The 23,716-nt window shown below is 33.5% G+C and overlaps 1 protein-coding gene across 1 annotated transcript in view; it reads left to right on the top strand.

Moving 5' to 3' along the window:
• The window catches only part of LOC114334545 (aminopeptidase N), an 85,914-nt gene extending 71,632 nt beyond the window's left edge, over nucleotides 1-14,282 (top strand). The window contains exons 11-13 of the mRNA XM_028284610.2: nucleotides 1,641-1,787; nucleotides 1,848-1,917; nucleotides 13,958-14,282. Coding sequence (XP_028140411.1) covers nucleotides 1,641-1,787; nucleotides 1,848-1,917; nucleotides 13,958-14,170 — 430 coding nt within the window. The 3' untranslated portion in view covers nucleotides 14,171-14,282. The remainder of the gene's footprint in view (nucleotides 1-1,640; nucleotides 1,788-1,847; nucleotides 1,918-13,957) is intronic.
• The last annotated feature ends 9,434 nt before the right edge of the window (nucleotides 14,283-23,716 follow it).

The following is a 23,716-nucleotide window of genomic DNA, read 5'->3' as shown; positions in this document are numbered from 1 at the left end:
CCGTAATTTGTTTGATCACATGGCAGTTGGAAAATTTCACCAAAAAGCTGCCTTTTTTAGAATATTTATTTTTAATATTAAAAAATACCCTGTCAAAATAACAATTGTACCTCCCTGTCCAGAAGGAATATACATAGCTATGCATGTATAGTTGTATATTTTATACTTGTTAATAGTATGTACAGATTCAGATAAAATCTTCTGAAGTTAATATGCATCCCCTGAAAATAATCCTGGGACGCCCATGCAAGTATCTTGCAGAGCTAAAATCGCCCTCAAATCGCCTGGCTTGTTTATTTTCCTAATATTTGAATATTTAAATTTACTTTAAAGTCACGTCAATGATATTTTTTGTAATAACAATTTTTACCCTTTTTTTAACTTTGGGGGGGATTTTTGGGGAAAATAACCGCTACCCTCCAGCCAGACCGGCATTTTTGTATTAGGCTATTATGGAAGAGTCACCTGAAAAATTTTCAGCTTGCCTAAAATACCTACTCAAAAATGTCTCACAGCTCTTGGACCATATATTTTTCTACTACTTGGGATTTTTGGTATCACAAATAATTTTTAAGTTACATATTTTAAAAAAATTCATAATTAAAAAAACAATTTTTACTCAACCAATTTAAAACATATAAAAACAGATAAAACTTACAAATCATATAAACACTACATAGGTAAGTCAAGTAACTTTTTTTCTAAGTCAAGTAACTTGTGAAGCGGTAACGATTAGTTTCATTTGAGATGCTAATTAGCTGGTGATTTTTACGATTTTTTTTACCAAGAAAAGGGACCAACTTTGCTTTGAGCGTACCTTGTTTACTTTTGATGCTAGAATCTGTTTTAAAAAACAGAAATTCAGCTTCTTTAAACACTTTAAAAAAATGTGTGATAGGTTAAAATGTTCGATTTGGAATTTGACGAATAAGGACCTACTTTTCATTACCTACGACTCTACTCCTACTGGGTCTACAGAGGGCTTTTTGAGTTATTTCCAAAAAACCGTCTAGAAACGTAGTTTTTTTGTTGAAAAATGAAAATATCCACTCGCAAATAACTCAAAAAGTATTGACTTAGTGAAAACAATCTATGGAACTAAAGTTGCTTAGAATTAGTTAGTTTATCCACTTCCGGACTTATCTTGAACGTGTGACAAAATCACACATCGGCACAATATTACTTTTTTTCTTTGACATGTTAGCTATGTTTATGCCAAACTTCATGTCAATACAAACGGTTCTCTAAAATTTGGAGCAAAAACCGTGAATAAAATGAACTATAAATTAGCTTGAGTTTTTATAAAAAATGCATGATACATTTTATGATATAAAATATGATGATTTATTTTCAATGTTTATTAAAAACTTTTGATAGGTATACAATGTGTAGTTTTATTGGACAGGCGGGCCCGCATCCCAACTGGAACCAGGGCCCGCTGATCTATCAGTACGCCACTGTTGAACACAATGCAAAAGGTTGCAAGTCTCTAAGTGCTGCTGTATTTAAAAATCGATTTATTCAGGTGTTTTTAGTGCTAAATCCCTGGTTTAACAATGAGTGAGCTGTAAATATTTTTAAAAATCTTCCTCGTATTCGTATCTGCTTAACTAACGTTTTATTATTTTGTGCATTTTTAGATTATTGGATGCAACCATAAACTCTACATCAGTAATAAAACTTCAAAACCTATATACCGTATGGAATTCAGTTGGTTCTGCCAGTAAAGAAGGTTTAGATCTTGCTTTTGAATATTTCGTTAACAACTACAAAAAAATTATTGAATAGTAAGTCGTCTAATAATATATAATAAATTGTTGGTCACTCAATGACAAATATGTTTTTAGTTATCCCGATGGTATATCATTATTATCTCAATTGGCCAACAGATTTACAACTAATGCTGAGGTCACAAAGGTGAGTTTTCCTTTTTACATAAAAATAGTATTAAAAAAATTAGAAAAGTAGAACTGGATTGGATCAATCTTAGATTTTTAAACCAGAATAACTTTGCAAGTCTGATCTAACAAAACCTATTGCAAATGAAGGATATAAATTAACAATTCGAAGTTTGATTTCTATAGAAATAAAACCTCTATTGGTACCAGTATCTGGTTACGCCTATTCGTGGTTTCTATTACTTGCAAACCAAGCGAATGATTAAAAAAGATGACACGGGGAGGTCTAAAATTTGCACTTCACTGCCTGCCTATTCATCATGGCCAAATTCCAACGAAAACTTAGTCCCAATACTCAGTTAGAATAGAAGTAAAACTAATATAAAATAATTCGCTGTAAAACGAAAATGAAAGAAATCTTACATTTTCAGTTCTTTCAGAGAGGACCATAAACGCCCTTATGTACGTTTCACCCTCATTAGGGATCGTCGGAGAGGTAGAGGTAGTCATATATACCCCTCTTCTTCTTCTTCAAGTGCCGTCTCCTAATTGAAGGTTGGATATCATCATCACTATCTTTACTCTATGTACCGCTGCTCTAAAGAGTTCTATAGAACTGCATTTAAACCAGTCCCTTAAATTCTTCAAACATGACACTCTCCTTCTTCCTATACTTCTTCCGCCTCTTATCTTTCCCTGTATTATCAGTCTTAGCATTTCATATCGCGGTCCCCTCATTACGTGTCCCAGATATTGTAACTTTCTTATTTTTATTGTGTTTATTATTTCGCATTCTTTACACATTTCTCGCAATACTTCCGTGTTCGTTTTCTTCTGTGTCCATGCTATTCTAAGCATTCTTCTGTAACACCACATTTCAAATGACTGTAGCTTATTTATGTGTTCTTGCTCTAATGTCCAGCTTTCAAGTCCATATTCTAGTATCGAGAACACGTAGCATCTCAAAGCTGTTACTCTCAGTTCTAAGCTAAAGTATTTGTTGCAGAGAACTGTTTTCATTTTTACAAACGCATTTCTTGCTATTTCTATCCTGGTCCTTATTTCTGTTGTTTGATCATTTTTCTCTGAAATCCAGGTTCCTAGGTATTTGTATTTATCAACCCTTTCTATCGGTACATTTTCCAAATGTATGCTTGTTTGTATGTTTGTTATCTTAGTTATTATCATGTATTTGGTCTTTTTTATATTCATTTTAGTCCATATTCTTCACAGAAATTGTTTGTTTTGTTTAGTAGTAGTTGGAGTTGTTCAGCAGAGCTTGCCATAATCACGGTGTCATCTGCATATCTTATGTTGTTAATAGATCTTCCGATAATTATTATTCCTTCACCTTGAGATAGCAATGCTTCTTCAAAAATGGCTTCACTACATGCATTAAAGAGTAACGGAGACATAATACATCCCTGCCTAACTCCTCTCCTGATTTCAATTTCTGGACTGGGTTCGTTATCTATTACAATTTGTGCTCTTTGATTCCAGTAAAGGTTTGTTATTATTCGTAAGTCATTTTTGTCTATGTTTTCTGTCTTTAGAATTTGGACTTTTTCATGTCTTACTTTGTCAAAAGCTTTCTCAAAATCAACGTAGCAAACATGCACATCCACATTTATGTCCATGCATCTTTGAGCTAACACATTAACAGCAAATAACGCCTCTCTAGTTCCTAGTCCGTTTCTGAACCCAAACTGACTATCATCTATTCCTTCTTCTAGTTTTTTATTTATACGACCATGTATTATTTTCAAGAATAATTTGAGAATGTGACTTATTAATGATATTGTTATGTATTCACTGCAATCTTTAGCGTTTGTATTTTTAGGGATAGCGCAAAATGTTGAGAGTAACCATTGTTTTGGTATGTTGCCTGTTTTGTACACTGTGTTAAACAAGTCTACGATAATGTCTAAGGTTTCATCATTTATGCATTTTAAGCTTTCTACTGGGATTTGGTCTGGACCTACTGCTTTACCATTTTTGCTGTTTTTTAATTCCGATTTAATTTCTTCTTTTAATATCTTTAAAACCGTATCATCTTCTACTTCGGCTTCCATCTGCTCTGTTCTATTGTCTTTGAACAATTCATTTATGTATTCTGTCCATCTCTTTAATTTTTCGTTAGTACTCAAAACAAGTTTCCCATCTGTATCTTTTAGTATTCCCGGTTTTCTTTTTCTGTTGTTCTGAGTTAATTCCTTAATTTTTTTATGTGTGTTAAAATTATCATGTCTTTTCTGGTGTTCTTCTATTTCTGCGCATTGTTGTTTTAACTATTGTTCTTTAGTCTGCTTAATTTTGAATTTATTTGTTTATCCACATTTTTGTACATCTGATTATCTTTGTTTTTATGCTGACGTCTTTCTTCCATTAAATCTAAGATTTCCTCCGTCGTCCATTGTTTCTTTTTGTATCTGGTTGGTGTAAGAATTTCTTTTTGACATTTATCTATTTCTGTCTTTATTAATAACCATTTTGTTTCTGTTTCAGTATTTTGCTAGATTTGTTCTTTAACATTCATTAAACGGTTATTAATTTCATCTGTCAGGCGTTGTTTGACGAGTGGGTTTCATAGTTTACTTGTATTGATTTTTACATTTGTTGTTCTGCGTTTTATTATTTTCATTTTGAGCCTAATTTTGGTCACTACTGGGTTATGATCTGATCCTATGTCGGCACCTGGATAGGTTTTTGAAGATATAATTGCGTTCTTGTATCTTTGTCTAATTAATATATAATCTATTTGGTTTCTAAAAATTCTCCCTTCTTGATCTGCTGGTGACTTCCAGGTATATAGTCTTCTCTTTGGCATTTTACACAATGTATTAATTATGACCAAATTATTGTTTTGGCAAAATTCGATAAGCCTGTCACCTCTTTCGTTTCTGTTGCCCAGACCATATCCTCCTGTACATTCTACTACTTTTTCGTCTCCAACCTTTGCGTTAAAATCTCCCATTATAATTGTAACATCCTGCGTTTTAATGGATTTGAAAATATTGTCTAGGTCTTCGTAGAAAGTTCCAATATCGCTCTCTGGTTTGTCCGCAGTCGAAGCATAAACTTGTATTATGTTTAATTTGGGTTTATTCTGATTTAATTGTAAGAGGATAATTCTGTTGGAGTATGGCATGAAATTTACTACAGCTTTATCAATATGTTGGTTTAGTATTATCCCGACACCATATCTGTGTGAACCGTCTTGACTTCCTGAATAGTATATTGTTTTATTGTTGATTTTCCTCTTTCCTGAGTCGGGCCATTGGACATCGCTGATTCCTAAAATGTCTATATTCAGCCTTTCCATTTCTTTAACGGCATTATGTACTTTTCCAGCTTGATGTAGACTTCTAACATTCCAAGTCGCTACTTTGCAAGGTTTTCGCATGTTGACGACCGGGGCGGCCTTGCAATCTTGCGAGTTTCCTCCTCTGCCGGATCTTGTTTTCCGAGTTTCATGATCAGTAGAGTGTTTGGTTATGTTGTTAGTCATGGTGATTAACTAGGGATGCTCTATGAGCCTTTAATGCATTGGTTTCCCGTTGCCTTATGCATCTCCACGCCGTTGGCCATGCCTGGTTCGTCCGCCTTTAGAAATGATTTCTCATATCTAGGACAAGAAGGTGCTTTTTCACTTACCGACTCTTCCACCCGAAGCTGTTGGTCAGTAAGTGGGGGATTGCTTATACCGGAAATCACTCGGACGTCAACGCCTCGTTTGTTATCTAGCAGGATGTACCGAATGATCATGATCGAGATCATTTCACGGACAGGTGAGGTTGACATTTGAATAGGAGAAGCTATGTATTGCGCATCACTATCCGTTACACCTAGGGCCATGCCGTGCTATGATGCGGTGAGGCAGTCGCATCAGGCGGCATCACAAGGGGGGCGGCATAATCAGTAAAATCTAATATAATAATAGATAATTCAACATTATTGGAGAGAAATTTTAAGAAGAATTAGACTTTTGGCCTCACAATGTTTAGCTTTTCGTGGAACAACTGATCATTTGTTTCTACCTAATATTGGAAATTTTTTAATTTAGTATAATTGCTCTCCGAGTTTAATCCAGTAATGGAAGAACATATCAGGATAGTTCAAAGAGAGCCTGATACATGATTTGTGACTTATTTAAGCAACAGTAGGCAAGATGAATTGATCAGTTTAATGGGTAATATTATCTTAAAAAAAATTGTCGAAATAACAAAAATCGCCAAATATTTTTCGATAATCGCCGATTGTATCCCAGACGTAAGTCATATTGAAAGCTCGCATTGACGATAAGAGTTGTAGCTTTTAATTCTTGTCAGAACAAATTCCTATAATAATATCGAAGGATTTTTTATTCGTTTTTTTGAAGCTAGTGTTCAACCAGTGAAGGTTCAACGGAACTTATTTTGAAAAATTGGGAAAAGTTAGGTCTTGAGTTAGAATGGCTTAGAGGACAAGGCTATGATAACGGGACTGATATGAAAGGAATAAGAAAGGGTGTGCAAAATAGAATACCTGCTTGAAAAATATCCGAGGCGCTTTGGGTGCCCTGCGCATGCCACTCTTTAATTAAAATTAGTCATAATTGACGCAGCGTCTTCTTCTATAGAAACAAGAACGTTTTTTGTATTAGATATACAAGAACTGTTGTAGGTGCACTTTTTTTTCTGGTTCTACAGAGCGTTGGAAAGTTCTGAAAAAACATGTTTCAAACTAACTCTAAAACCGTTGAGTGTTACTAGATAGATGGTCAAGTCGAATAGATGCATTGAAATCTTTAAGATTTAAATTTTGTAAAATATATGATGCCTTATTCGAAACAATAGAAGATATCAACAAAGATCCAGAAACTAAAGTCAAAGCACGAGGATTAACAAAAACTACTTATTAAAAATTATAAATTTATATGTGTAACATGTAACTATAAATTTGTCAGATTGTGTAAAAATGAAAAATGTTGTCAGAAACTACAGAAAAAATTAAAAGTTACAGACAATCTAGCTAAGACCAAATTAAAATTATTGTTAATTGAATTGCAGAAAATCTTGAAATAAGTTCCGAATTTCCAGCTGAAAATGAAATTCGAGCCAGGAGAAAAATCGCAAATTTGATTACGAAAAATCTGTGTGGAAGAGTTCATAGCGGAGAAAGATAAATTTAAAATAAATAATGTTTCATCTATATTTTATACATTTCCATTAATTCTTTGAATGAACGATTTTCGCTTCTAGAAACTCATAATAAAAATTTTAAATTTTTATATGATATTTTTAATGGAGGAAAGTATATGATAAAATACTAGAAAAATATTGTATGAATCTTCATTCGATACTTTCAATAGAAAAAGAATAAGAATCGTATATAGAGTCAAATGATATTCTAGAAAAATTGCGTGACATATCTCTAATGATTCCGTACTCCATGAACTTTTTTAAGGTTTGGAGATTTTGAATTGTTTGTGCCAAAATAACCTAATTTCCTTATACCCAAATATAAGAATTTTATTAACACTCCCTGTCTCAGTAGCTAGTGGGTAAAGAAGTTTTTCAAAATTAAAAATTATTAAAACTATTTTCTAAAGTCCAGATGTCAAACAAAACTAAAAAATATAGCACTCATTACTCATTTCAATAGAGTCCTCACTAGCTGCTACTTTAACCAATGTGATTGACGAGTTTGCCAAAATTAAAGTCAGTAAAGAAGGGCAAAATTGTAATTTTTGTAAATCTTATTTAATGTTAATACATATTTCATTTAATTTAAAGTAGGTTTTGTCTTTAAAATATAAGTTGCCCTTCATTTTGTGTAGGTTCATTTAATAAAAAAAAGTTAAGTTTCAATCATACTTAAGGGGCGGCATTTCGAAGACTTGCATCATATTGAAAAGATGTACCGCACGGCTCTGGTTACACCCCTCTTACTTAATAAAAAAAACACTTACCGACTCTTTCACCCGAAGCTGTTGGTCAGTAAGTGGGGGATTGGTAGGGGGGGTCAGAACCGGATGATCGAGATCATCTCACGGGCAGGTGAGGTTGACATATCCCTTACACCCTCTTACTTAATAAAAAAAAAAGAATATAAGTTCATTAAATGGATGGAAGAGCAAAAGGTAACAGCTACAGATGAACGAGTTGTGCTTGCTTACCTTCAGAAAATATCGGAACAGTACAAGCCGTCCACTATGTGGGCTATCCATTCGAAATTGCAAAGTATGTTGAGGATATGTTGAGGATTCATGAAGGCAATTAGCAAGAATAACGTGGTCAAGAAGGCGTTTGTATTCAAGGAAGACGATTTGCGAAAGATTTTTACAGATGCACCGGACATTACGTATTAATTTTTGAATGTGGTAGCCATTTGCGGTATCTTTGGCTCTTGCAGAAGATGAGAATTGTGCGATGTACGCTTACATTACATCAAGAAAGAAGGACATTATTACTAGAGTTCGTATTTAAAAGCATAAATAATCGCAAAAAAGCTCTTAAAAAGCATAACAATTTTACGAAAAAAAGCATTTTATTATACAAAAAAAGCATGAAAATAAGCATATAAACTTTGACAAACCATTTTTTTAAGAAAATATATATAATTACCTCTAGGCTTAGCTTAAGAACTAGTAAAGACCTATTATAAATTTAATAATAAAATAGAAAAAAACAAAAAATAATAGATAACTGAAACAAAAATGCTGTAACCTAATTTTTATCCACACGCTTTAGAATACTTTAGATGAAGGAAAATATATCGTTTTTGTTTAAAACTAATTACTCATTTAAATGTTCCATCGTAAAGTTTCGGTACATACCTATCACTCAAAACATTTTTGTATATCTAAAAGCTTCTTTCAACGTCCACACTGGTTATCGTTGCATACTTATACTTTGCCACTACCTACTGCCGGATCCATATTTATATTTTCAAGGTGTTCTCAATTTAAAACTGAAAACATTTTCTGCATCTTTTGAAATCCTTCGGTTTTTGTTAATACATCTTTGAATTTTGTTAATATTATCTGACCAATTTTTCCAGGGATACCTTCCATCTTTTTTTCAAAACTGTTTATTTTTTGGATCGACTCAACTAATGACATTTGCTGTTTCTCCAAATATTTTATTGTTTCACTCACAGAACAAAAGTTGCTTTTGATAAAAGCAAAATTGTTTTGTAATTATGTTTCACCTAAAATATCCTGACAATATTTTATCGATTTGCTAGCAGTCTCTTTAAGTTCCAGTACGAAGCTTTTAAAACTTTCGAAATATTCGGCGTAGTATATAGCTACATCTAACCATCTACCCCAACGAGTTAACACTGGTTCCGATGGTAATGGAGTGTTAGGGAATCTGTCTCTAAAAAGTTGCACCCTTAAAGGAGCTTTAATGATTTTTTTCTATTTTTTATCAACTCATTAACAAGTGGAAATTACAGCCGTATAGTCTCAGCACTCGATTCAGGCCGTGTGCTAGACATGTACAGTGAATTAGATTTGGATAAAACACTTTAGGATTTGATGCTGTTTTGATCATATATGGTGCAGCGTCGAAAAGCATACCATTTTGTTGGTAAGCACAGCCTCGGGAAGATAAAAATTTGTTAAAGCGTCGTTTACGAATCTTGGAACTGTATTGTTATGTGTTGCTTCTAGTTCTTTTGAGCACACTAAATAACCCTTCGTCAAGATTTCTTCGTGAAGTACGCCTATGATTAAATTAGCGACGTATCTTCCACAAATATACGTAGTCTCGTCCACAGCAAACCAGGTGTAATTGTTTCCCACTAGTGTTTTTACTTTTTTCTGGTTTTATTGTAAATGCAATTAACATATTTTTTGGTAGAATACTTTCATCCGGCACATGTCTTCGATAGTAGGTACTTTTCCAAAAATGATTTAAAACTTTAATTTTGCAATTTATTTAATGGGAGATCAGAGTCCACAATTGTACTACATAGATCAAAATTAAATTTCTGCTGTTCGAAAATGCAAAAAATGATAATAGTATATAAAAAAGCACCAAATAAGCACAAAAATTCAAAAAAAGCATAATACATAATTTAAAAAAAGCAAAAAAAGCATAAAAAAGGGCTGTCAAAATGACTTATTTTTGCATATTTCGTTCATATTTAAAAAGAAAATAGTCCTGCTTGTATTATTTACCATAAGCATTATGCTTAGAAATCCGGACTCTACTTATTACTATCCGACCATATAATATTCTAACTGTGATGGCTCGACGTTTTACAGTTGGTGATAGCGATGCAATTAATAATTATGTGCGTTTGGTGAAGAAGTATTTATTATTGCGCCCCAAAAATGTCAATACAGATCGAGTTTTCTTACGGTATGATAAATGGAAGTGCACTAATCAAGTAGTTGGAATTAATACATTTCGATTATGTCCCTTACAAATTGCATGTTATCTAAAATTGGACGATATAAAATTGGATCTAAAATTCGATGTACGTCCGCTACAATTATGACGAACAGTGGCATAACAATAGATCAAATAAATCCAACGACAAGTAGGATAGAAATCGGCAGCTGTGGCGACTGGTTACGTTGAACAGAGTATACCAATAAAAAGAATGTTCCAAACATTATTGGGAGCGCCATGAATGAAAGTAGAACCTCATTGGCTTCCGAGAATGACAGTAGTATTAATTTGAACAGCATTTCCTCTGATTTAAAAAACGGAAGTATTTCCAGCAGTAAATACCAACTACTGTACTTTTCACATTCATAAGAGCGTAGGAGCAAAATCTCGAACCAATGTATTTTAAATGTATTCATTTTTTTCGATTCCTCAGAAAACTAATAAATATTTTTAAAACATTTAAACGTAGAACGAAAAATTACATTATTACCAAGGGCCGAAAGTCCCTTAGAATAAACAAACAGTTTCTTTTGATTGAGATATTTGAAATTAAAAAGCATACTAAATTTTCTCTTTTTTATCCCTGTAACTTATTAAAATAAACATTATAGAAATTTTCCGTGACTTTCTGTCCTCGTTAATAACGTAATATTTCGTTCTGTGTTTAAATTTTTCAAAAATATCTACTTTTGGTTTTCTAAGGATTCGAAAAAATGAATACATTTAAAATGCATCGATCCGAGATTTTGCGCCTATCCCCTTAAAAGATTTTCAAATATTTGAATAAAGCTTTTGAAACATTTTATTAGTAATATTTTATTCATATTTTATTTATTTGACGTTACAAAGTATGTACTCCGGTCAGGTCAGATCAATATTTAAAATGTTGATGTTACCATGGTAACTTTAAAACACGCGCGTTTTTGAAAGTTGAATTTAAACACGTTGAGGCGTACTTTAAATAAGCAAAATGGGGTACCAATAAAAGAATATTTTTGATATAATATTTTTATGGCCAACTAAATAAAATTTCACCTAATTGTTGTAGCAATTAACATTCGACTATGTAACTCCTAAATTAAAGCAATTACGTAAGTAAGGGAAATTATAGCGTAAGAAATGATAAAGTACCATAAAACAGCATTTCCATCTTCCTCTTCAGCCTGTGTTCGTCCACTGATGGACATGGCCTCTTCCATTTGCTTCCATCGACTTGTTTGATATCATCTGCCCACCTCTTCTGCGGTCTGCCTACTCCTCGCCTGTTCTCTCTTGGTCTCCAGTTTGTTAGTCTCTGTATCCATTTTTTGGGATTATCTCGGGCAACATATCCGACCCATTGCCACTTGAGCCTTGCTATACGTTCTGCGACATCAGTAATCTTTGTTCTTTCACGAATGTCGATATTTCGAATTCTGTCTCTCAAACTAATCCCTAGCATGGCCCTCTCCATCGCTCTTTGGGTTGTACTGAGCTGCTCTAAGGTTTTTATTGTAAAGGCCATGGTCTCCAGTCCATATGTAGTTACAGGCAAGATACACTTGTCATAAACTCTACGTTTTATGCCTCCTCTACACATCGGCAGACGCGTCTGCGGACGGTATCTGCTTATGCATCCGCAGATGTGTAGATGGGGTAATTTGATCGTTTGTTGTTTATACATCACGTGGGCTGACGCGTCTGCGAAATATCCGATTGTTGTCGGTTTCCCTAGCACAGATCAAAGGGTTTCGGTGCGAACGCCCGATGCCTCTCCACACATCTGACCTCTACGACGCATTAGTTTTCGCAGTGAATTCAAAGTAGATATTGCGTCATCCGAGAATTAATACAGACTGAACGATTTACAGATGTAACCTAGAGATTTACCAGATGTACCTACAGATGTGTGATGATCTATCGTGAGCTCGTGATGATATATCGGCAGATGCATCCGCAGACGCTTCTGCCGATGTGTAGAGGAGGCATTAGACACATTGGTATATCTTTATATTCTTCAAGATAAAGCTTAACTTGCCGAAAGCTACCCAAGTATGCGTCTTTTTATTTCGGCTATTTGGTTTTCTTTGCCGATTTTAATGGCATATCCAAGATATACATATACAGTGGTCTACATTTTCAAGACTGACGTTGTCAATAACAAGATTAGTTTGTAAATTACTCAATTTTTTTTTTCTGAAGATTCATTTTGAGATTTATTTTATTTGACTGCTGGTTTAATTCCTTCATCATTTGCTCCAGTTCCTTGATATCTGTACTAAATAATACTATGTCGTTCGCAAACCTCAAATGACTCAAACGTACACCATCAATGTTTAGACCTTTTTCCTCCGAGTCGAGCTGTTTGAATACATTTTCCAATGCTTACGTAAAAAGCTTTGGTGAAATAGTATCACCTTGTCTAATACCTTTACTAACGCGTATTTTTTCAGTTTTTTCGTCTTCATTGATTTTGATATGGATGTGGCCTGTTCATAAATGTTTTTAATGAGTGTAGTGTACCGTAGTACCGTGAGTATATTCGAGCATCCATCAGGGCTGACAAAAAGGACCAGTTTCAATACTATCGAAAGCATTTTCATACAATACTAAAATACAGAGTGTTGCATTTAAGAATACTGTTAATAACTTTTTACAATATTAAAAATCGTGTGAATTTAGATAGAATTTTTGATGTCAAATACGTACGTATAATTCTATAGGGTGCTATTAATGTTACGAAATTATTTTTTTCAACGAGCGTGCAAAAATGCCTACTTTCGCGCACGCATTTTAGTTTAGAAAGTTTCACTTTTCCGCACGCGTGTTACTTTTCCGCACGCGGTTTTTACTTTTCCGCACGCGTGTTAATTTAGATATGTTAATATGGCCTTAAAGTAATTATAATACATGCAATAAACTAATATTTAGATATTATTTACTAATTTGTTTCAAATATATCTTATTGTGTTCCTGTTTTAATGAAATTAACGCGACAATTCGATGAAATAAAATTATTTTGACATAATATTCGAAAGTCAAATCGGTAGACAATAACAGTCGTTTTGAATCATCGTCATGGAAACCAAGATCGTCGTCATGCTAACTAATTATATTAAAAGTTTGGTTTTGACAACCTTGTCAAAGAATTAATTTGTGTATGTATTTTCATATTAATTAAATTAATTGATTAAGATTTGGTAATTTTTTAAAAACTCTTAGAAAAAATATTGTTCCTAACTCTTGCAGAAAGTCTCTTTTCCACACTCGACTGCTTGCCGAACTCCAGCTTCGCGTCGTTAGGCAAACTGCAGTCGCGTGCGGAAAAGAATGACTTTCTGCACTTGTTAGGAAAATAACTATAAAAAAAACGTAATTATCTTTTAAACTACCTCGTATAAGTAGACCATTGCAAAACCTTATACATACTAAAAAAAACAAGAACATCGAGGAGAGTTCAAAAATGCAAAAATTTACAGGGTGTTTCATTAAAAAAGTAGGTTTGTTGTGCCCTGTCAATATGGGTGGTCCTGTAGATTTGAAAATATTTTTAAAGAATGGGGGTCCTATCAATGCCCCAACTTGTACATTAACAATTGTTTTCATATCCTTACGACATATAAGTAATTATACTCTTACTAATACCGCAACATATATATATTTTAGTGGTGAATTCGAAAAATTTAATTGTTTTAGTTGCAACAATTCGCTGATCGGCTGGAGAAGAACTCAACAATCAGAGCTGTTGCAAATTCAGCTTTAACTACAGCAAGACAGAATTTACAATTTAGGGCTCGAATTGAAGATGACCTGAACGATTACTTCAAGATTGATAACTCCGGGTCATCAGTAACTCCTCTTGGAATATTTATGCCTTTATTATTGTTAAGTGTAGTTTTCTTTATGTAAATATCTGATAAGAGAAAGATTTATCTATATTTAAGATCATTTATAGAAATATTGATGTACATAAAATATTATTTTTCAATTCTAATTGTATAATAATTAAATATTAATAATACGGTGTATTTTTATTTGGCTATTACACTTGTCCGACTGGTATGTCGGTTCGCTTAACTCAGACACAATCGCCTAGTTATTTTAGTAAGTAATGTTGCTAATTTGGTAAAATTAACAAAAAAGTAATTACTAATTAGTTAATAATTACTAAATAGTTAGTAATTTTGCCAATTTTGGCAAAATTGGTCAAAAACAAAAAATTACCTACTAAAATCACTAGCCAGTTGTGTCTGAGTTTTAGTCCTGTCGCCAGTGGGGGTACAACGGCCTCCTTAATTCAGATGGACTTACCCAAGTTTTTTTTATGTATTTTGACCCGTAGAACACGAATTTTTTGGGTAACAGTCGATCCGGATGTCGATAAGATTGTTATAAACAAAGAACTTGAGGAATCACATACCAGCGATTTTTTGCAAAACAAAACATTGTTTTGTATTTTTTGGGTGATTCTAAGCAAAAAATGTTTTTACAAGTTTTTTCGTAGGATGCATAGTTTTCGACATAAACGCGGTTGAACTTTCAAAAAATCGAAAAATTGCAATTTTTGAACCCGAATAACTTTTGATTGAAAAATAAAATAGCAATTCTGCTTACCGCATTTGAAAGTTCAAGTCAAATTGTATCTGTTTTGATTACTTTCATTGCTAAAAATTAATTTTTTTTATTGTTAAACAAAGCTATAAACACACAGTGATTGAATGATGTTTTCAATGCATTTCCCATTTGAAATCGAACGAATAGGCGCGCATACACACAATTTCTACGTATATTACGTACATTAAAACGCATGCATTGGGCACGGGAAACACTATGTGTTTATGGCTTTGTTTAACAAATAAAAACTTAATTTTTATCAATGCAAATAATCAAAACCGATAGAATTTGACTTATACTTTCAAATGAAGTAAGCAGAATTGCTATTTTATTTTTTAATCAAAAGTTATTCGGGTTCAAAAATTGCACTTTTTCGATTTTTTGAAAGTTCAACCGCGTTTATCTCTAAAACTATGCATCCTACGAAAAAAACTTGTAAGATCATTTTTTTGCTGAGAATCACCCAAAAAATACAAAAAAATATTTTGTTTTGCGAAAAATCGCTGCTATGTAATTTCTCAAGTTCTTTGTTTATATTCCGATGGGTGAGTTGCGGAATTTAATTGAAATAAATGTAATAAAAATAAATAAACAACGAACGGTAATAATATTCTATTTATTGTGTGTAAACAAGCAGTGTGTTGTTGACCTACATAATATCGACGCCCGAAGGGTGTGCCTTATGCAGACGCTGGTAGAAAACTGACTGGCTCGAAACGAACCACCAACTGTTATGTCAAATGATCTGCGGTTTCTTAGCTAAAACAGAGACAGCCATAAATCGACAAGCTTTATGGATTTCAAGAGTTTTTGACATTAGGAGGCTGGGACATCGTAATCAATTAAGAAATGTTTCTTTGAAAGAAACATTAATCTTATACAATCTGTTCAACGTTTCGTTTAACATCTGCCCTGTATTTACATGTGAATTTTGTCATTTCGTTTTGCGAAAGGTTAATAAAAAATAAGAATTAAAATTAGCAGAAAATAGTAATTACAGCGTAATGCTATATTTATAACAAACTTATCGACATCCGGATCAACTGTTACCCAAATAATTCGTGTTCTACGGGTCAAAATACATAAAAAAAACTTGGGTAAGTCCATCTGAATTAAAGAGGCCGTTATACCCCCCCCCTGGCGACAGGACTATTTAGCGAACCGACATAAATATATTATTTGACAAATAAAATAATGACATGATTTCGAAGTCAGTTAAATATGATATAATGCCCTAGGCAGGGCATTATTTTGAAAAATAACGCCCTTGGGCGTTAAATTTAAATAACTAGTTAAATACTGTCAAGTTGACAAATAAAAACCTAAAACCACACAATTACGTTACGACCATTGCTGCTAAATGTACTTATTTGAAAATTAATTAATACAAAATTCATTCAAATTTTTTGCATATAAAGAAGAATTTAGTCGGAAATTAAACGTTGAAGGCACCACGGGTATTATAATAACGCTTTCGGTCAACGTATGTACCTCGGGCCATAGGCCCTCGGTATATACACCATTAACCTCAAGCGTTATTATCCTTATAATACCCTTGGTATCTTAATAACTATTATATCCACTATACAGAGGGGTTCAAAATTATGGAATAAATTATTTTTTTCGAGAATAGGCTACTTTGGAGAAAAATCCCGAGACAAGTCGATTTTATCAAAAATACTCGAGAAACACTGAAAAAAGCTCATTCCAGATCATCAGTTCGACTTTATAGCAAAACACGGTACAATAGAACAGGTCCACAGAGTCGTTAAGCAAATTAGCAATGAAAAGAAAAGGTATTGTTTAGCCGCATTCTTAGGTATTAGCCAAGCTTTTGATAATGTATGGCATCCTGGACAACTCTATAAAATAAAAAAGGATTACTGCACAACTCATATTCATAATTAAAATCATATACATATAATAGGTCTGGATCCCGCGTATGAAAAAAAAATTGATTAACAGCAAGCTGAAAATTTGTTAATAGCTTAAGGGTGTCTAGTCGGATAAACTTTGATATATGGGAACACTGGAACAGGGGCAGTTTTAATTGTGGAACAGGTTAAAAATTTAGAACGGTCAGACCACGAAAACGGCACATATATTTTGTCCGACAGAACAGACTTAAACTCTCCGAACAGAGATTACACTCTCATGCAAAAATCAGACTGCTATTTATCACCTGTCATAATTCCTGTCATTTGACATATTCTACATGTTCCACTCATTAAAACGCCCATTTGGTGATAAATAGCAGTCTGATTTTTGTATGAGAGTTTAATCTCTGTTCGGAGAGTTTAAGTCTGTTCTGTCGGACAAAATACATGTGCCGTTTTCGTGGTCTGACCGTTCTAAATTTTTAACCTGTTCCACAATTCAAACTTCCCCTGTTCCAGTGTTCCCATATATCAAAGTTTGTCCGACTAGACACCCTTAAGCTATTAACAAATTTTCAGCTTGCTGTTAATCAACTTTTTTTCATACGCGGGATCCAGACCTATAACTAATAGATTTTTCTGAGTAAAACAGCAGTCCGAATTGAATATAAAAGCAACATTTACCGCATAGAATCTGGAGTACCACAGAGCTGTGCCTTGTGCCCATTATTATATTTATTGTACACAGCAGACATTCCCACTACAGAACAAACAACAATCTCAACATTTGCTGATGATACGGCAATACTATCCTCCCATCACAATCCTGCAGGAGCTATGATCTCTATGGCTAAAAAAGTAGAATCAAAAGCGAACGAATCTAGATCAATACACGTCACTTTCACCATGAAAAGAGATCAGTGTCCAACAGTGACTCTAAACCCGGATTTATGTTAGGACGGGACGCATCTAAACATTACGTATATGTATTTGGACCATAGGAGTTTTCTATTGGTTCGTTGCAGCACGCGGTAATATTTTAACCAATAGGCGGCGAGGTTCCAGATGCATATACGGAATGTTGGTCGGTCCCAAATTCATATACGGATTGTTACAATATCGTACACCGAAAAAGATAAGTTTTTTTAGAGTCTTTTAAAAGGAGATTGATTTTAAAATACTTGTTACTGTATTATTAAATAAAAATAAAACAATTATAGTATTTCGAATGTTATTTGGTGCGAAATTCATATGCGGAATGTTAATTATTCGTAGACCAAAATAAATACAGAGAGAGTCTGTAATTTGAAATAAATTCAATATCTCAAATACTAATTGTTTTTTTGAAAATTGCTCAGACCCGTGGATTAGTATTTCAAATTTTCCTTTTTTACATACAATAATAATGTATATAGGGTGTCCCAATTTAGAGATATGACGTCATCGTTGATTTTCTTAAATGGCAACACTGTCATTGTGATAGGGTGTGTAAAGTTATACATCACTGCAAAATATCAAATTTTTATTCTCTGTCATTTACAAGATAATAAAAAATAACAAAGTTATGTCTGTAATTTAGAATAAATTCAATAATTCAAATAATAATTGTTTTTTTGAAAAATGCTCAGACCCGTCGATTAGTATTTCAAATTGTAATTTTTGACATAAAATAATAATGTATACAAGGTGTCCCAATTTAGAGATAGACGGCATCGTTGATTTTTTTAAATGGCAACACTAGCATTTTGATAGCTATTTTGACAGGGTGTGTAAAGTTATACATAACTTCAAAATTTCAAAATTTTTATTCCCTACCATTTATAAGATAATAAAAAATAACAGTTATGAAAAACAAGTAATCAAATAATAATGAAATTTAATTAGTTCAATTAAGCAAATGCTCATAATATTGCCCACTGACCATTTGACAATAATTGAGGGCAACATTATGAGCATTTGCTTAATTGAAATAATTAAATTCAATTATTATTTGATTACTTATTTTTTATTACTTTGTTATTTTTTATTATCTTGTATATGGTAGGGAATAAAAATTTGAAATTTTGCAGTTATGTATAACTTTACACACCCTATCAAAATAGCTATCAAAATAACAGTGTTGCCATTTAAGAAAATCAACGATGACGTCAAATCTCTAAATTGGGACACCCTTTATACATTATTATTTTATGTCAAAAATTACAATTTGACATACAAATCGACGGGTTTAAGCATTTTTCAAAAAAACAAATAGTATTTGAATTATTGAATTTATTCCAATTACAGACATAACTTTGTTATTTTTTATTATCTTGTATATGGTAGGGAATAACAATTTGAAATTTTGCATTTATGTATAACTTTATACACCCAATCAAAATGGCTATCAAAATGATAGTGTTGCCATTTAAGAAAATCAACGATGACGTCATATCTCTAAATTGGAACACCCTGTATACATTATTGTTGTATGTCAAAAAGGACAATTTGAAATACTAATCGACTGGTCTGAGCAATTTTCAAAAAAACGATTAGTATTTGAGATATTGAAATTATTCCAAATTACAGACTCTCTCTGTATATAAACCAGAATATAATATTTAAAACACAACCGCAAACGTTATAACCAAGTTAACATTTATTTTCGTCTGATAGCATACAGCCCTAAACTTCAACAGAATTGATGTCTATTAAGCTAGAAAGACCATTTCATAAGGGAGCCATGAGACACACCCCATATTTTTTTGCTATTTTATTGCTAATTTATTACGCAAATTAAAAATTTATTGCTTCATCCCCTTCAGAGAAACAGGTGGCCATTCCAGCTTAATATTAAGCTAGAAAGGCCAACATTCATATATCCGGAACGAAAGTAGATAGAGAGTTGCTTCCGGTGGCCTATTTTATTGCTAATTAATTGCTAATTTATTACGCAAAACAAAAATTTATTGCTTCATCCCCTTCAGAGAAACAGGTGGCCATTCCAGCTTAATATTAAGCTAGAAAGGCCAACATTCATATATCCGGAACGAAAGTAGATAGAGAGTTGCTTCCGGTGGCCTATTTTATTGCTAATTAATTGCTAATTTATTACGCAAAACAAAAATTTATTGCTTCATCCCCTTCAGAGAAACAGGTGGCCATTCCAGCTTAATATTAAGCTAGAAAGGCCAACATTCATATATCCGGAACGAAAGTAGATAGAGAGTTGCTTCCGGTGGCCTATTTTATTGCTAATTAATTTCTGTAAGATTGAGTTTACAAGAATTTACAAACTCACCCCCTTCAACCCCTACCGATATCATCATTCCCCGGAATCCACAAAACGTGAAAATAACCAGTTTAAAGAGCTAAAACCAAGTACGTATTTTTTGCTTATTCATTGCTACAGGTCTAAGCCAAAAATGAATGTTTTGCTTCCTCCCCTAACGAGCCACAATGGCTACTGCGGTTTAATACTTAAGGCTACAATACTCAACACTCCTATTTCAGGAAAGAAAGCAGATAGACGGTCGCTTCTGGCGGAATATTTAATTTTTAATTAATTTCTAAAAGATGGGTTTACCAGAATTTACAAACTCACCCCCTCCAACCCCTACCGTTATCATCGTTCCACGGATTTCACAAAGAGTGAAAATAATCAGTTTAAAAACCTAAAACCAAGTGGGTATTTTTTTGTAATTAATAGCTGCAGGTTTACGCCAAAAACCAATTTTTTGCTTCATCCCCTAACGAGAAACAATGGCTACTGCGGTTTAATCCTTATGCTACAATACAAAACACTCCTATTTCAGGAACGAAAACAGATAGAGGGGCATTTCCAGCGGCATATTTTATTGCTAATTAATTTCTGAAAGATATGGTATACAACAATTTGCAAACACACCCCCTCCAACCCCCACCGTTGTTGTCATTCCCCGGATTTCACAGAAAGTCAAAATTACTAGTTTAAAAACCTATGACCAAGTGGGTATTTTTTTCCTAGGCAACTGCTGCAGGTCTACACCAAAAACGATTTTATTGCTTCATCCCCTAACAAGCAACAATGGCTACTGCGGTTAAATATTTAAACTACAACACTCAATTCTCCTGTTTCAGTAACGAAAACAGATAGAGCGTCGCTTCCGGCGGCCTATTTTATTACTAATTAATTACTTATTTATTACGCAAATTAAACCCCTTCAGAGAAACAGGTGGCTATTCTATCTTAATATTAAGCTAGAAGAGCCAACATTCATATTTCTGGAACGAAAGTAGATAGAGAGTAGCTCTCGGCGGTATATTTTATTGCTAATTAATTGCTGAATGATTGGGTATACCAGAATTTACAAACTCACCCCCTCCAACCCCTACCATTATCATCGCTCAACGGATTTCACAGAAAGTGAAAATTACCAGTTTAAAAACCTAAGACCAAGTGGGTATTTTTTCCTAAGCAACTGCTGCAGGTCTACGCCAAAATCGATTTTATCGCTTCATCCCCTAACCAGCAAAAATGGCTACTGCGGTTGAATACTTAAGCTACAACACTCAATTCTCCTATTTCAGTAACGAAAGTAGATAGAGGGTCGCTTCCAGCGGCATATTTTATTGCTAATTAATTTCTGAAAGATATGGTATACAACAATTTAAAAACTCACCCCCTCCAACCCCCACCGTTATCATCATTCCCCGGATTTCACAGAAAGTCAAAATTACTAGTTTAAAAACCTCTGACCAAGTGGGTATTTTTTTCTAAGCAACTGCTGCAGGTCTACGCGAAAAAGGAATTGTTTGCTTCATCCCCGTAACGACCAACAATGGCTACTGCGGTTTAATACTTATGCTACAATACCCAACACTAATATTTCAGGAACGAAAGTAGATAAAGAGTCGCTTGCGGCGCTATATTTTATTGCCAATTAATTACTGAAAGGTGGGGTATAGAAGCATTCACAGACACTCACTCTCCAACCCCTAATGTTATTTTCACCCCCTTAATTTCACAAAATGTGAAAATACCCAGTTTAGAGATTTAAATCAAGTGTGCATTTTGTTGCTAATTAATTGCTGCAGGTCTACGCCAAAAATGAATTTTTTGCGTCATCCCCTTACGAGCAAGAATGGCTACTGCAGTTTTATAATGAACCCACAGTACCCAAAACTCATATTTCATTTATAATTTTCTTAAATGCTCATTAAGAATATCTGTACAGTTCAATATTGATTTGTAGAGTTTTTTATACTTTAGAGTCCATGTTAAATTGTCGATATCCATTATCACATATCTGTAGCACGTGACCCAATGCTCAGTTTTTGTATATCGTTTTTTAATAACTAAATGGTAATATTGGCAGATTCTCTAAAATCTGTACATTTAAAATAAAGTATGCAACGTCCTTAAAAAACGAATATACTAAGAGAGTTGACCATAATTTTTGCATTTATGCGTGCTAATAATAAGCTGCGAAAGAATTTAAGCATAGGTACCAAAAAATTAAAGCAAGTGTTGTTTATTTAATTTTAATTTATTTTATCTTTAATGTACATTAATAATCTGAGCGCTATTTTTTTTTTCTTTAACGAAAAATGATTTTTCTAGTAAATCGTCGAAGCCCATCCAAGATGTGTTTCCTCTTCGATAGGTATAGGTTATATAGTGACCACCTCGATTTTCATTAAAATCAGACAAACTGGGTCCTCCTACACCAGTGTATCCGATAGCACCCATTAATACTACCCGATGATCGTCGTCGCGGGGTATGTTTAAATTTTTATGGAGTGTCTTTAAGGGTATGGTTTTAATTTCTTCATGTTCATTATAGACTTGAAAACCACAACATCCCCTGCAATGAATGTAAATTAATTAACTTTTGTTTTTTATAAAATACCTGTAGAGAATTTGGAATGAAATTCAGTACAAAAAAAGACAAAAAGGGTGGTCATTAGCAAGCACCTAAACAGAAGTGTGAAGGTCAATGTCGACAAAACATTGACCTTCACACTGTGACAAAACAAAGATCTGGAAGGAGTGAGGAGTAACAAGAATAACGTACCTTGAAAGCAATCTTGATGAAAGTTTGTACCACTCACGGGAAGTAAGAACACATCTCGAAAAGGAACGTACAGTGTTTTACAAAATACAAAACGTTCTATGCAACCTCCAGCTGGATATCTCATTGAGAACTAGAATACATGTGCTATGTTTTCTACATCTTCCTCTATGAGGTTGAAGCCTGAGCAATGACAGAAGTAACACAAAAAAAATCCAAGCATTCGAACTCTGGTGCTACCGTAAAATGCCCAGAATGTCCTAAATGAGCCATACGACAAATGCGGAAGTCTTTTGGAGGGTGAACAAGGAAACAGAGCTTATGCTTATACCTTATACCTACGACAATGGACGAATATGACCTCCACAGGACTATTCAGGATGGCTGCAAATAAGATTAAATGGGAAAATGTAATGGTCAACGTCCTTAAGGATAAGGCACCGTAAGGAGAAGATAAAATATATGAGTAATTCCACATAAATTCTCTATATTTCTGTCACAGATTGTGGATTTTTTGAAATTTAGGGGCATGCTTCTGAAACCACTCTTTGTTCGTTCTTTAGGACCTGAAAGTCAAGCTGTTTTGGGAATTGAAATCGAAACTTATGTCATATGTCCGAATTATCTTTCCTATCGTTGTTTGCATTCATTAAATGCTATTTTGTAAATTGTTTGGTACAATATATCAACACTGTCGATATAAACTTGCACGTTAAAGAAGATGGCCTTAACAGAATTTGTCTAAAGTCCAAAGTAACGTTCCTATTACCTATTTTTGAAAAAGAGACAAGTGTATTTTAGCATGTTTTTAAAGCGAAGGAACATTCCTACTAGCTATATTATTGAACAAGCGTATTTTAGAATTTTTTTGCGTTTTTCTGTACTCCGACTATAATTGCAACACAAAAAAAGATACAAGAAACATTTCCGTA

Source organism: Diabrotica virgifera, chromosome 7 (assembly GCF_917563875.1).
Source record: "Diabrotica virgifera virgifera chromosome 7, PGI_DIABVI_V3a".
Classification (NCBI taxonomy): domain Eukaryota; kingdom Metazoa; phylum Arthropoda; class Insecta; order Coleoptera; family Chrysomelidae; genus Diabrotica; species Diabrotica virgifera.
The sequence above is the reverse complement of the archived record's forward strand: the minus strand, read 5'-3'. Positions and strand labels throughout refer to the sequence as shown.